Source organism: Piliocolobus tephrosceles, chromosome 10, assembly GCF_002776525.5.
Source record: "Piliocolobus tephrosceles isolate RC106 chromosome 10, ASM277652v3, whole genome shotgun sequence".
NCBI lineage: Eukaryota > Metazoa > Chordata > Mammalia > Primates > Cercopithecidae > Piliocolobus > Piliocolobus tephrosceles.
The window spans coordinates 27,181,945-27,198,523 of NC_045443.1; the positions used below are offsets into that span (position 1 = coordinate 27,181,945).

A 16,579-nucleotide genomic window follows, 5' to 3' on the forward strand; every position below is an offset into this window, starting at 1 on the left:
ACAATCATTAAGTCTGGACTTCAGATTCCAGTATAGATGAGTGCTATGGTTTCCATGTTCTTATCAAAACTCGTGTCGAAACTTCATTGCCATTTTAACAGTATGAAGAGGTGGGATCTTTAAGAGATGGTTAGTCTATGAGAGCTCCCATTCATGGATACGTTAATGCCATTATCACAGGACTGGGTTAACTGTTGCAGGGGTGGGTTCCTGATAAAAGAATGGAGTTTGGCCCAATTTCCTCTCTCTGTCTCTCATGCTCACCCGCCCAACTGCCATGTTATGACACAGCACAAGGGCCTTCACCAGGAGTGGCCCCTTGATCCTGGACTTCCCAGCCTCTAGAACTTTGAGCTAAATAAATTTATTTCCTATATAATTTACCCAGTCTGTGATATTGTTACAGCAGCAGAAAATGGAATAAAACCATGAGTGATAAATATTTTATAATTTACATTTTGTCCATTTCTCTTGATTAGTTAAATCCTCAATATGAACCACCTCTGGAGGGTGAGGTGGGTGTCCAAAGAACATCTAGTTAATCCTGCAGAATTGTTAGCTAGAGAGGCCAGGCATGGTGGTTCATGCCTGTAATCCCAGCACTTTGGGAGGCCAAGGCGGGTGGATCACGAGGTCAGGAGATTGAGACCATCCTGGCTAACACGGTGAAACCCTGTCCCTACTAAAAATACAGAGAATTAGCTGGGCATGGTGGTGGGCACCTCTAGTCCCAGTTACTCAGGAGGCTGAGGCAGGAGAATGGCATGAACCCAGGAGGCGGAACTTGCAGTGAGCTGAGATTGTGAGACAAAGTGAGACTCCATCTCAAATAACAATAATAATAATAATTATTATTATTTTAATATTAATAATAATAATAATTATTATTATTATTGTTATCTGGAGAGCCTATCAATCAACAACATGGAGTAATATAGAAAGCTACTGGCACAGTTCGAAATCCAGCCGTAGAAATAGTCTCCCAGTTGGTAGAGCAAAGTAACAGGAGTTCATAAATAGTATACACAAATGGAGGCTGAAAAGTAGATATGACTGTCAACCAGTAGCATGGCCTTAGACCATGGAAAAGGAAGGAACATAAACTCAGAGTAAAACAAGATCCCAGTCTTTGAAGATGGGTTGTGAAGGAAAGAACTCTGGATCAAGAAATAAACCAGGGACCCCAAATGAAAGAAATGGACAGCACAAGATGAAAACTGTATAACAAGAATAAGATATAAAAGATCAGAGCAAGATGGCCGAATAGGAACAGTTCCGGTCTGTAGCTCCCAGTGAGACCAATGCAGAAGGCAGGTGATTTCTGCATTTCCAGCTGAGGTACCTGGTTCATCTCATTGGGACTGGTTAGACAGTGGGTACAGCCCATGGAAGTCGAGCAGAAGCAGGTTGGGGCACTGCCTCACCTGGGAAGTGCCAGGGGTCGAGGAACTCCCTCCCTTAGCCAAGGGAAGCTGTGAGGGACCCTGCCACGAGGACGGTGCTATCTGGCCCAGATTCTATGTTTTTCCCATGGTCTTCGCAGTCCACAGACCAGGAGATTCCCTTAGACACCTACGCCACCAAGGCCACTGGTTTCAAGCACAAAACTGGGCGGCTGTTTGGGCAGACCCTGAGCTAGTTACAGGAGGTTATTTTCATACCCTAGTGGCACCTGGAATACCAGCAAAACAGAACCATTCTCTTCCCTGGAAAAGGGGCTAAAGCCAGGGAGCCAAGTGGTTTAGCTCAGCGAATCTTATCCCCACGGAGCGCAGCAAGCTAAGATCCACTGGTTTGAAATTCTCGCTGCCAATACAGCAGTCTGAAGTCGACCTGGGATGCTGAAGCTAGGTGCGGGGAGGGGCGTCTGTCATTCCTGAGGCTTGACTAGGCGGTTTTCCCCTCACAGTATAAACAAAGCCGCCTGGAAGTTCAAACTGGGCAGAGTCTACCGCAGCTCCGCAAAGCCACTGTAGCCAGACTGCTTCTCTAGATTCCTCCTCTCTGGGCAGGATATCTCTGAAAGAAAGGCAGCACCCCAGTCAGGGGCTTATAGATAAGACTTCCATCTCCCTGGGACAGAGCACCTGGGAGAAGGGGCAGCTGTGGTCACAGCTTCAGCAGACTTAAAAGTTCCTGCTTGCCAGCTCTGAACAGAGCAGAGGCTCTCCCAGCACAGTGCTCGAGCTCTGCTAAGGGACAGACTGCCTCCTCAAGTTGGTCCCTGACACCTATGACTCCTCACCAGGAGACATCTCCTAGCAGGGGTCAACAGACACCTCATACAGGAGAGCTCCAACTGGTATGTGGTGGGTGGCCCTCTGGGACAAAACTTCTAGAGGCAGGAGCAGGCAGCAATCTTTGCTGTTCTGCAGCCTGCATTGGTGATACCCAGGCAAACAGGGTCTGGAGTGAACCCCCAGCAAACTCCAGCAGACCTGCAGCAGAGAGGCCTGTTAGAAGGAAAACAAATAAACAAAAAGCAATAGCATCAACATCAACAAAAAGGATGACTACCCAGAAACTCCACCCAAAGGTTACCAACAGCAAAGACCAAAGGTAGATAAATCCATGAAGATAAGAAAAAATCAGCACAAAAAGGATGAAAATTCCAAAAACCAGAATGCCTCTTCTCCTCCAAAGGATCACAACTCCTCGCCAGCAAGGACACAAAACTGGATGGAGAATGAATTTGAGGAACTGACAGAAGTAGGCTTCAGAATGTGGGTAATAACAAACTCCTCCAAGCTAAAGGAGCATTTCTAACCCAATGCAAGAAAGTTAAGAACCCTGATAAAAGGTTAGAGGAACTGCCAACTAGAATAACCAGTTTAGAGAAGAACATAAATCACCTGATGGAGCTGAAAAATACAGCACAAGAACTTTGTGACGCATACACAAGTATCAATAGCCGAATCGATCAAGCAGAAGAAAGGATATCAGAGACTGAAGATCAACTTAATGAAATAAAGTATGAAGACAAGATGAGAGAAAAAAGAATGAAAAGGAACAATCAAAGCCTCCAAGAAATATGAGACTATATGAAAAGACCAAACCTCTGTTTGACTGGTGTACCTGAAAGTGATAGGGAGAATGGAACCAAGTTGGAAAACACACTTCAGGATATTATTCCAGAGAACTTCCCCAACCTAGCAAGACAGGCCAACATTCAAATTCAGGAAACACAAAGAACATCATAAAGATACTCACTGAGAAGAACAACCCCAAGACACATAATCTTCAGATTCACCAAGGTTGAAATGAAGGAAAAAATGTTAAGGGCAGCCAGAGAGAAAGGTTGGGTTACCCACAAAGGGTAGCCCATCAGACTAACAGTGGATCTCTCTGCAGAAACCCTACAAGCCAGAAGAGAGTGGGGGCCAATATTCAACATTCTTAAAGAAAAGAATTTTCAAACCAGAATTTCATATCCAGCCAAACTAAGCTTCATAAGTGAAGAAGAAATAAAACCCTTTACAGACAACCAAAAGCTGAGGGATTCTGTCACCACCAGTGGGCCTGCCTTACAAGACATCCTGAAAGAAGCACTAAATATGGAAAGGAGAAAACTGGTACCAGCCACTGTAAAAACAAATCAAATTGTAAAGACCATCAACACTATGAAGAAACTGCATCAACTAATGGACAAAATAACCAGCTAGCATCATAATGAAAGGATCAAATTCACACATAACAATATTAACCTTAAAAGTAAATGGGCTAAATGCCCCAATTAAAAGGCACAGACTGGCAAATTGGATAAAGAGTCAGGACCCATCAGTGTGCTGTATTCAGGAGACCCATCTCACATGCAAAGACACACACAGGCTCAAAATAAAGGGATGGAGGAAGATTTACCAAGCAAATGGAAAGCAAAAAAGGGCAGGGGTTGCAATCCTAGTGTCTGATAAAATAGACTTTAAACCAACAAAGATCAAAAAAGAAAAAGGACACTACATAATGGTGGTAAAGGGATCAATGCAACAAGAAGAGCTAACTATCCTAAATATATATGCATCTAATACAGGAGCACCCAGATTTATAAAGCAAGTTCTTAGACACCCACAAAGATACTTAGACTCCCACACAATAATAGTGGGAGACTTTAACACCCCATTGTCAACATTAGACAGATCAACAAGACAGAAAATTAACAAGGATATTCAGGACTTGAACTCAGCTCTGGACCAACTGGACCTAATAGACATACAAGACTCTCCACCTCAAATCAACAGAATATACCTTATTCTCAGCACCATATCACACTTATTCTAAAATTGACCACATAATTGGCAGTAAAACACTCCTCAGCAAATGCAAAAGAATGGAAATCATAACAAACTATCTCTCAGACCACAGTGCAATCAAATTGGAACTCAGGATTAAGAAAGTCACTCAAAACCGCACAGCTACACGGAAACTGAACAACTTGCTCCTGAATGACTACTGGGCACATAACAAAATTAAGGCAGAAATAAATAAGTTCTTTGAAACCAATGAGAACGAAGACAGAATGTACCAGAATCTCTGGGACACAGCTAAAGCAGTGTTTGGAAGGAAATTTAAAGCACTAAATGCCCACAAGAAAAAGCGGGAAAGATCTAGAATCGACACCCTAACATCACAATTAAAAGAACTACAGAAGCAAAAGCAAACAAATTCAAAAACTAGTAGAAGATAAGAAATAACTAAGATCAGAGCAGAACTGAAGGAGACAGAGACATGAAAAACTCTTCAAAAAAAATGAATGAATCCAGGAGGTGGTTTTTTGAAAAGATCAACAAAATTGACAGACCGCTAGCCAGACTAATAAAGAAGAAAAGAGAGAAGAATCCAATAGACACAATAAAAAATGATAAAGGGGAACCACTGATCCCACAGAAATACAAACTACCATCAGAGAATACTATAAACACTTCTATCCAAATAAACTAGAAAATCTAGAAAAACTGGAAAAATTCCTAAACACATACACCCTCCCAAGACTAAACCAGGAAGAAGTTGAATCCCTGAATACTCCAATAAGCTCTGAAATTAAGGCAGTAATTAATAGCCTACCAACCATAAAAAGCCCAGGACCAGATGGATTCACAGCTGAATCCTACTACAGAGAGGAGCTGGTAACATTCCTTCTGAAACTGTTCCAAACAACAGAAAAAGAGGGACTCCTCCCTAACTCATTTTATGAAGCCAGCATCATCCTGATACTGAAACCTGGTGGAGACACAACAAAAGAAGAAAATTTCAGGCCAATATCCCTGCTGAACATCGATGTGCAAATCCTCAATAAAACACTGGCAAACCAAATCCAGCAGCGTATTAAAAAGCTTATTCACCACAATCAAGTCGACTTCATCCCTGGGATGCAAGGCTGGTTCAACATATGCATATCAATAAATGTAATCCATCACATAAACAGAACCAATGACAAAAACCATGATTATTCCAATAGATGCAGAAAAGGCCTTTGATAAAATTCAACACTCCTTCATGCTAAAAACACTCAATAAAATAGGTATTGATGGAACCTATCTCAGAATTAATAGGAGCTATTTATGACAAACCCACAGCCCATGTTATACTGAATGGGCAAAAGCTGGAAGCATTCTCTTTGAAATCTGGTACAAGACAAGGATGCCCTCACTCACCACCTCCTATTCAACACAGTATTAGAAGTTCTGGCCAGGGCAATCAGGCAAGAGAAAGAAATAAAGCGTATTCAAATAGGAAGAGAGAAAGTCAAATTATCTCTGCAAATTACATGATTGTATATTTAAAAAACCCCATCGTCTCAGCCCAAAAACTCCTTAAGCTGATAGGCAACTTCAGCAAAGTCTCAGGATATAAAATAAATGTGTGAAAACCACAGACATTCCTAAACACCAATAACAGACAAACAGAAAGCCAAAGCATGAGCAAACTCCCATTCATAATTGCTACAAAGCAAACAAATTACCTAGGAATACAACTTACAAGGGATATGAAGGACCTCTTCAAGAAGAACTACAAACTACTGCTCAAGGAAATAAGAGAGGACACAAATAAATGGAAAAACATTTCATGCTCATGGATAGGAAGAATCAATATTGTGAAAATGGCCACACCTCCTAAAGTAATTTATTGATTCAATGCTATTCCCATCAAGCCACCATTGATTTTCTTCACAGAATTAGAAAAAAACTACTTTAAATTTCATATGGAACTGAAAAAGAGGCCGTATAGCCAAGACAATCCTAAGTAAAAAGAACAAAGCTGGAGGCGTCATGTTACCTGACTTCAGACTATATTACAAGGCTACAGTAACCAAAACAGCATGGTACTGATACCAAAACAGATATACAGACCAACAGGACAGAACAGAGGCCTCAGAAATAACACATCTACAACCATCTGATCTTTGACACACCTGACACAAACAAACAATGGGGAAAGCATTCTCTGTTTAATAAATGGTGCTAGGAAAACTGGCAAGCCATATGCAGAAAACTGAAACTGGACCCCTTCCTTACACCTTATACAAAAATTAACTCAAGATGGATTGAGGATTTAAACGTAAGAACTAAAACCATAAAAACCCTAGAGGAAAACCAAGGCAATACTATTCAGGACATAGGCATGGGCAAGGACTTCATGACTAAAACATCAAAAGCAATGGCAACAAAAGCCAAAATTGACAAATGGGATCTAATTAAAGAGCTTCTGCACAGCAAAAGAAACTACATCAGAGTGAACAGGCAACCTACAGAATGGGAGAAAGTTTTTGCAATCTATCCATTGAACAAAGGGCTAATATACAGAATCTACAAGGAACTTAAACAAATTTACAAGAAAAAAAACAACCCCATCTAAAAGTGGGCAAAGAGTATGAATAGACACTTTACAAAAGAAGACATTTATGTGGCCAACAAACATATGAAAAAAAGCTCATGATCTCTGGTCATTAGAGAAATGCAAATCAAAACCACAATGAGATACCATCTCACACCAGTTACAATGTCGATCATTGAAAGTCAGGAAATAACAGATGCTAGAGAGGATGTGGAGAAATAGGAACACTTTTACACTGTTGGTGGGCGTGTAAATTAGTTCAACCATTGTGGAAGACAGTGTGGCGATTCCTCAAGGATCTAGAACCAGAAATACCATTTGACTCAGCAATCCCATTACTGGGTATACACCCAAAGGATTAAAAATCATACTGCTATAAAGACACATGCACACATATGTTTATCGCAGCACTATTCACTATAGCAAAGACTTGGAACCAACCCAAATGCCCATCAATGTTAAACTGGATAAAGAAAATGTGGCACATATACACCATGGAATACTATGCAGCCAGAAAAAAGGATGAGTTCATGTCCTTTGCAGGGACAAGGATGAAGCTGGAAACCATCCATGGTTTCCAGGAACAGAAAATCAAATACTGCATGCTCTCACTCATAAGTAGGAGTTGAACAATGAGAACATATGGGCACAGGGAGGGGAACATTACACACCAGGACCTATTGGCGGGGTGGGGAACAAAGGGAAGGGATAAGATAAGGAGAAATACCTAATGCAGATGACAAGTTGATGGGTACAGCAAACCATCATGGCACACGTATACCTATGTAACAAACCTGCACGTTCTGGACATGTATCCCAGAACTTAAAGTAAAATAAATAAATAAATAAATAAATAAAAGGTCAGAGCCCATTCAAATGTAAATATGATCTATTAATTAGCTATTGAGATACAGTTTCTTAAACCCCACAAGTCTAAGATGCTAATTAGGCCTGGCCCTGCCTATGTATGGTTTGTGTCAGTGTATATCTAAACACAGTGGAACTGAGTAAAAGTAGCTCTATCTTAGGGAAGAGGGCTGAGAACCAGACAGGAGTTAATAAAGGAAAGTAATGTCAGTTTCACCAGGCTGACCTGGAAGGCTGCTGAACTCCTGTGTAAAGACCAGTTGTTTTTTTTTTCAGTAGAAAATACTGTCTGTATAAAGAGCTTCCTTTCTCTAATAAACACTCAAGGAAAAAAATGGCAAACTTACAATTAGCATTTAACATTGAAATAACCTACCACTTGTAACACGTTATAAACTTCTAGATGAAGCAGCGCAGGAAAAAGGCCCAAGAAACATATAACATATAACCATGACATTTCTGAGAAATGAGACTAAGATTCATCCAGAGATAAAAACAACCTAGTACCTTTCCTTGCTTCTAAACCTGTGAAGTGATTTCCTTTATGCTTCTCTTTCAGTAAGAAAAGCAAATGGATGGAAAATATTAGCAGAAAAACATAAAGAGTAAAATTACCCAATAGTAGTAAATATAAAATTACACAACCTACCTGAAAACTGTACTTTTAAATGGATAAGAACACATATGCAAAATGACTTAAAACAAAATAAAACCAATGTTCTTTTTAAGAAAAGCACAATATATGATGTGGTTTAATAGGAAAGATTTTATATTAAGTATTGCAAATCTTAAACTCTCATCAAATTTTTAAAAATTCCTATAGGTTGTTTTCAGTCATTAAGTGACTAAAGTATTTTCTAAAGGAATTCTCAAATGTTTTGCATGTCAAATATTTTAATAGTTTTATTTGGCAAAGAGAAGCCTAAGAATTTTTTTAAAAACATTTCCAGAGAGAACACTTTATACCATAAAATAAACTTGTATAATTTGGGAGGGCAAATCATCTCAAATGTATATTTTTGATTTATGTGCCAATTTTATAATTAGTACAAAAACGATAGTTGAAATATTTTAAAAATGTAAAAACCAGTCCAGGCAACATAACTATACAATCTTGCTGTAAAAGTACTTATATCGAATTCCACCCAAAATATTTTTGCAATATACTAAATTTAGTTCTTCAAGTCACTCTTCACTGCCGGCTGGCTTTTCCATTTTCTGGTGTCTCCATCCTGAAAATAGGAGGAAAAAATGAGTTGATAAAATAAATATTCATTAACATTTTTGTCTCCTTAATTATCTACCTTTCACATGAAACTTAATATATTCACAGAACAGAACATCAGCATTTTAGGAAAAGACTAACGTTAGGGTTCCTCTAGCTAGGCCAACTTCATTTTACAGTGAAAATTGAGGCCCTGAGAGACTAAGTGACCTTCCCAAGGTCACATGTCAAAGGCTACTGTTTTTTGTTTGACTATACCACACTCTCCCTTTCCAAGCAAAACTAAGGAAAAAATCTCTACGATTTAGTCAAGAATTTACTTCCTTTTGCACTAAATAAATGCATTTCTACCAACAAATTTTTAAGAGGATTTCTTCTGGAAAAAAAAAATCAAAATAATCAGATCTGAGATTATTATAATCAATATTCTTAATATTGTATTCCTTAATAGGAAAACATTTCCCTCTGTTATTATACAGAGATTGGTATTATATCCTAAGTGGTATGATTTTTCCCTCTATAATGTTTACTAAGCACTGAAAAGAAATGCTCTAAGGAGTAAATACTTTCAGGGTTACAATCAATATAATTGAGCCTTTTACAAGCAAAAATCAAAGAAGTTAATTTTTTCTCCTTATGGGGAACATGTATTAGTTCATAATATTAGTAATAAAAAATTGCTGATTATTACAAATAAGCAATGTTTGTTAAGGTACTGTACAGGCAATTGACAAAACCAATTTTGACAATAAATAACACAAACCCATTTTCCTCTTTAAGATGTTGATACAGTTCAGCTCTGTTATTAACAGAGTTCAAACGTCCAGCAAATTCCTGATGTTTTCTGGAATTGGCAGTATTGATTCTATTACTCCACAAGGATAATAAGGACACTGGCCCTGGTGTTATATTTAAAAGGAAGAAAAAAAAGATAGAATAATTTATTACTTCCGAATTTACAAATTTACACTTACCTTTAATTCTGTTGTTCATTTGACACAATTAAGGCAGTTAATTCTGTAGTTCATTTTACACAATTAAGGCAACCATTTTCCTCTTATTTTGAAATTAATGTGTTTCAGGGTCCCCAAGAGCAACCACTAGGTCAGTGATTGATGGAAGGACTCAAATGACTACATGTAAAGTTATACTCCTGGTTAAGAATGATTACAGCAATACAGTAAGGAGACACAGCCAGGTCGGTAAGCAGAAGAATCACATGAGGTGGAGACTGGCAGAATCCATCTGCAGGCTTCCCATGCTCACTCTCTCCAATGAGTTTTATGCAGAGTGCATACTAACTCCATAGGCAAACATGCAGCCACACGTGCGCAATATTTCTGCCAGGAAAGTCTGTTTGAGTAGAGTCCAGGGTTTTTACTGGGGGCTGATCAGGTGAGTATTCTCTGCCTAACCATAACGACCAAAGTTCCAGACTTTCAGAAGAGAAGCAGGTGTTCAGTTCATTATCTAGGCAACATCTCAAAAGCCAAGTTCCCAGATGCCAGCCAAGAGCCAAACCTGCAAGCAGGCTTTTCTAATTATAATAGTCTCAGGCCTGCTATGTTAACTCTTTCCTGCACAGTATGATAAGGCAAAAGAATTACAAGAGCCAAAACAATTCCGAAAAAGAAGAAAAAAGAAGATTCTTACTTCCTCATTACAAGACTTAATTTGAAGTGACTGTGACAGTACTGGATTGGTGAAAGGATGGCCACATAAACCAATAGAATATAAAGGAGAATCCAGAAGCAGACTCCCACATACACAGTCAACAAATTTCTGATAAATGTACAATACTTCAATGAAGAAAAGATAATCTTTTCAATAAATGCTGGTGGAACATTAGGACATTGTATGCAAAAGGATTAATATTGACTCATACTTTGTACCTTATAGAAAATAACTCAAAAATTGATCATGGCCTACATGTAAATCTAAAATTACAGAACTCCTATAAGAAAAATCAGCATTTGTGACCTTGGGTTAGATTTCTAACATGTAACACCTAAAGCATAATCATAAAAGCAAAAATGGATATATTTGACTTCATCAAAATACAAAGCTTCTGTTGTGCAAAAGTCATCGTTTAAGAGAAGAACAAGCCACAGACTGGGTGAAAATACTTGCAAATCACATATCCAACACAGAACTTGTATCCAGATAAATAAATCCACTAATAAGAAAACAAACGATTCAATTTAAAAATGTACAAAATATTTTAATGGACCTTTCACCCAAGAAGATAGATAAAAAATAAGCAAAGGAAAAGAGTTTTACCATCGTTAATCATCAGAGAAGCGTAAATTAAAACACCAATGAAATACCACTACATACCTTATAAGATGAAAAACAAAAACAAAACAAAAACAGTAACCCTGACAACAGTAAGTGGACAAGGATGCAGAACACCCAGAACTCTCATACACTGGTGGTGGGAATGCAAAATGGTGCCACCACTTTGGAAAAATAAGTTGGCAGTTTCTTATAAAATTAGTCATTATAATACTATGTGAAAAAAGCCAATCTCAAAGGGTGGCATGACATTTTATTTCATTTATAAGACATTCTGAAAAATTATAGGGAGCATGATTATAGGAAGAGAAAACATATCAGTGGTTACCAGGGACTGGGGAGAAGGAGAGTGAAGGATGACTACAAAGGGTCAATACAAGGAAATATTTTCAGGTGACAGACTGTTGTGTACCCTGATTGTGATGGTGGTATGTATTGTCTAAACTCACAGAACTGTACATCAAAAAGTGCTAATATTGTCATATATATTTTAAAATTCTTATTTTTCTTATTATAAAACGAATACGCGTTCATGAGAACAAATTTAGAAAACAATAAAACACATAAAGGAGGAAATAAAATCATCCTAACGCCACTGCTCTAACAACTAAAAATTTTACTCTTTTTTCCAGTGCCAATCTATATCAACAAATGTTTTCTTTTTTGTTTTGTTTTGTTACTGCATCATACAAAGACAGCTGAATAGACGTTTGCCAAATCTAGACGGCACATTTGGAATAGCCCAACCTTAAGTGCAGTGTATACAGCAGGCACAAAATTCACTTTGGGGGGGCCTGGGAAGTCATCTTCCAAAGCAGATAAAACTGAGGTATAATAAAAGGCCCAGATAAGTTGCTGATCAGAAGAGATATGCAATTTAGGTTATAAAATAGAATGAAAGAAAAAACAAACACTTTTCAAATACCAGGCTCAAACAGAAAGTTACAAGGAAAGGCAGTAATGTGCAATCAAGTTGCTTCTCATATGAGCTATTCCACATATTTCTATGGTGAAAAGCATCAGGGATCCATTTAATTTAATGGTAGCTGATATTTCATCTAAGTGACAAGCTAGTACATATGTGTATGAAAACTTAAAATTGAGATCACAGTACATATGTTTATGTAACCTGCTTTAAAAAAACTTACTCATTTACATATTCATTCAATAATTATTCTTGGGCTATATAAATACCACCCTGTGGGGGCTGGACGTGGTAACTCATGCCTATAATCCCAGCACTTTGGGAGGCTGAGGCAGGCAAATCACCTGAGGTCAGGAGTTCGAGACCAGCCTGGCCAACATGGTGAAACCCTGTCTCTACTGAAAATATAAAAATCAGCCGGGCATGGTGGCAGGCACCTGTAATCCCAGCTACTCGGGAGGCCGAGGCAGGAGAATCACTCGAACCCAGGAGGCAGAGGCTGCAGTGAGCTGAGACAGTGCCATTGCACTCCACCCTGGGCAACAAGAGTGGACTCCGTCTCAATAAATAAATAAATACGGCCAGGCGCGGTGGCTCAGGCCTGTAATCCCAGCACTTTGGGAGGCCGAGACGGGTGGATCACGAGGTCAGGAGATCGAGACCATCCTGGCTAACACCGTGAAACCCCGTCCCTACTAAAAAAAAAAATACAAAAAAACTAGCCGGGCGAGGTGGCGGGCGCCTGTAGTCCCAGCTACTCGGGAGGCTGAGGCAGGAGAATGGCGTAAACCCGGGAGACGGAGCTTGCAGTACAGTGAGCTGAGATCCGGCCTGGGCGATAGAGCGAGACTTGGTCTCAAAATAAATAAATAAATACATACATACATACATACATACATACATACACACATACCACCCTATGGACACACCATTATTCAGTCATTTTCTTACTAATGTGGCTTTTAGTTGCTTGCAATTTTTGCCAGTATAAATACTCTTTGTTTTTTTTTCAGACTGAGTCTTACTCTGTCGCCCAGGCTGGAGTGCAGTGGCACGATCTTGGCTCACTGCAATCTCCACCTCAGTAATACTCCTTGAGAGTTCTATTTGCCAAGCAATGCTGAAACACTGTTTAGAGTATACCTATATTTCTCATCCTAATGAACAGTGGTATATTTTGTCATATGAGAAACAATTTATCAAAAAACATCTATTTAAATCCTATTATTTTCTGGGCCCTCTAGCAAATGCCTGAAAGGCAAATATAGTAAGATCACCTCAAGGGTGATCTCTGGTTTCAAAGAAACTAGTGAACTGAAGAATATAATATGTATCACTATATATATACACTATAACAAGTATATCAAAAACAAACAAGCCTGCCTTCTCCCTAGGATGAGCTGCCAATATTCATAAGCTGGTTCTACTGCCTTAGGAGAGGCACAGTGGCAGGACATCAGGTAGTCTAATGATGGCAGACCATTACACATGTATCCTAAAAAGACTAAATCTAGTTTGCCTTCAAGATAACTAAGGCCTAGAATGATTTCAGGAGCTGCCAATCCCAAATCATATCCTTGGTGCCTAGAATTCCTTCAAGAGGAAACTAAACTTTTAACCTATAAGTAAGAGATTAAGAGGCTTTACAGTGAAAATATTGTTTATAATTATAACTACACTAAAACTCAAACACATTTTAATATAGCAATAAAAGAGTGATAATACATTATTTCTAGGTTTAGTAAGAGTTTAGGGTAAAAGAGTTTGTATTCAATATCCCAGCTCTTACTATAGTATCAGGAACATAAACAGACTCAAGTTTATATATTTAAAATTTCTTAAAACACAAACTTTATATGCTTATTTTCCAAAGGCTTCATTAATGAAAGTATGACACTACTTGTTTTTGTTTTTAACACTGACAAACATATTTACTGCCTACATTCTCTAAGGCTGTGATATGGTTTGGCTGTGTGCCCACCCCAATTTCTATGCTGTTCTTGTGACAGTGAGTGAGTTCTCACTAGATCTGATGGTTTTATAAGGGGCTTCCTCTGCCTTTGCTCTGCCCTTCTCCTTGCTGCCACCATGTGAAGAAGGACGTGTTTGCTTCTCCTTCTGCCATGACTGTAAGTTTTCTGAGGCCTCCCAGCCATGCTGGAACTGTGAGTCAATTAAACCTCTTTCCTTTAAAACTTACCCAGTCTCAGGTATGTCTTTATTAGCAGCATGAGACTGGACTAATACAGGCTGTAAAGAGAGAATCTCCTAAACAGCATCCATGAATACCTAAGAACTCTTCCTCACATACACACAACAATATTAAATAACACTGAACAAAACAGAGCTTCATTGGAAAACTTTTTTTTTTTTTTCTGAGACAGAGTCTTGCTCTGTTGCCCAGGCTGAAGTGCAATGGTGCGATCTTGGCTCACTGCAACCTCTGCCTCCTAGGTGCAAGTGATTCTCCTGCCTCAGCCTCCTGAGTAGCTGGGATTACAGGTGTGTGCCACCATGCCCAGCTAATTTTTATATTTTTAGTAGAGGTGGGGTTTCACCATGCTGGCCAGGCTGGTCTTAAACTTCTGACCTCAGGTGATCTGCCTGCCTCGGCCTCCCAAAGTGCTGGGATTACAGGGGTGAGTCACCACACCCAGCCTGCAAAACTTTTTATAAAGCTAGTTACCACAGCTGTACCTTACCTTTTGATTTTTCCACTTGTGGAGTTTCATCCATTTCAACAAGGGGTTTTTTGTTTGGAGGTTCTGGGGAATCAGGGGAATCTTTTATAATCTCAGCTTCAGCCAAGTCTTCTTTTCCACGCTCTAAGATTCCTTTTAATCTTTTAGAGGGACAAATAATGAAATGTAAAGTTTAAATTTTTAGAAGTCTAAAAATGGTCTAATAATTAAACTACCTTTGCATATCAACCTTTATAGAAGATGGTTAATCTCATAAAATAAACCTAGGGACTAATCAAAAACTTTAATCTAAAACCTGGTAACAGAAATTAATCAATTAAATACAAGTTTCCCTTTTCCTTCATAATAATAATGTAACAATTCAGGAATTAGCTGTAAAATATATAAAAAAAGAATACTTAAAATTTAAAAGGTAGGAAATGATGTGATCTTCAGAAGAAATTGCACAATTTTGATTTTTAAAGATATGAACAAAATACTGAATTTCAAATTACAAATAAGTTTATCCCCATTTATTCTCTAGTCTATGTATTGTGCAGATGTATTTATGTTCTACAAATCAGAAACTTAACTCTAAGCTTTTATAGAGTTTCATCAGAGAACAAAAACACTTGCAAAATACACAAGAGTGTACTTGAAGCCCAGTGGGATCTGAATGATAGTACTTTTTCCCTCTTACGGTCAGCCAGTTTTGTTTCAGAAGCTCAGTAGCCCTAAGGAAAACATGAGCTTCTAAAGTCAAAGAGAATAAAAGTATTCTATTATTAATGGATGAAATTACAGGATTTCCAGAATTAGCTTCAAAGTATTCCTATGGGAGTAGTGGTGAAGGTAGTGGATGAAGATATATATGAAATGAGATCTGCCATGAATTGTTAATCATTGAAAGTAGATGATGAGTAACTATCTGTTCTATTGCTACATATGTTTGAAATTTTCCATCATAAAAAGATGTGTTTTTGGTCAGTTGCAGTGGCTCATGCCTGTAATCCCAAGCACTTGGGGAAGCCAAGGTGGGCAGATCTCCTGAGGTCAGGAGATCGAGACCAGCCTAGGCAACATGGTAAAACTCCATCTCTACCACAAATACAAAAAATTGGCTAGGCATGGTGGTGTACACCTATAATCCCAGCTACGTGAGAGGCTGAGGCATGAGAATCTCTTGAACCCAGGCGGCAGAGGCTGCAGTGAATCGAGATCATGCCACTGCATTCCAGCCGGGGTAATAGAGTGAGACTCTGTCTCAAAAAAATAAATAAAAATTAATTAATTAAAAAAAAAGTTACCTGGTGTTGGTCTGATTTCTGGCAAGGGGAGAGAGAATATAGCCAGCTGATACGCTATTTCTATTTATAAGCCTTTATTACTTTTATGTTTTTCTCAGATTTAACTTTGACATCATAATATAAATCACAAACTAAAGGAAAAGAGGATACTACTAAGGAACATTTTCAGAATAGACTGTATGCTCTTCTGTGCTTCCAAGGCCATCCTATGCCTATTTTTAATAGCACCTTCCACACTTTGCTGCAATCACTATTTTTTTTTTTTTTTTTTTTTTCCGACAGAGTCTTACTCTATTGCAGGCTGGAGTGCAGTGGAGTGATCTCGGTTCACAGCAACCTCTGCCTCCCAGGCTCAAGCAATTCTCGTGCCTAAGTACCTGAGTAGCTGAGACTACAGGCATGTGCTCCCACACCAGGCTAATTTTGGTATTTTTTTAAAGTAGAGACTGGA

General features: G+C 38.6%; 1 protein-coding gene across 5 annotated transcripts in view; it reads right to left on the bottom strand.

The window, feature by feature from the left end:
- Positions 1–8,569: 8,569 nt before the first annotated feature.
- Positions 8,570–16,579, bottom strand: part of INTS13 (integrator complex subunit 13) — a 33,224-nt gene continuing 25,214 nt past the window's right edge. For 3 of the 5 annotated variants that reach the window (XM_023209033.1, XM_023209035.1, XM_023209034.1), the window contains exons 14-16: positions 14,843–14,982; positions 9,684–9,819; positions 8,570–8,927 (exon numbers count right to left, since the gene is read on the bottom strand). In XM_023209033.1, the coding sequence (XP_023064801.1) occupies positions 8,888–8,927; positions 9,684–9,819; positions 14,843–14,982 (316 nt within the window). In that variant the 3' untranslated portion in view covers positions 8,570–8,887. The remainder of the gene's footprint in view (positions 8,928–9,683; positions 9,820–14,842; positions 14,983–16,579) is intronic. The other 2 variants (XM_023209031.2, XM_023209032.2) reach the window with 2 other exon arrangements.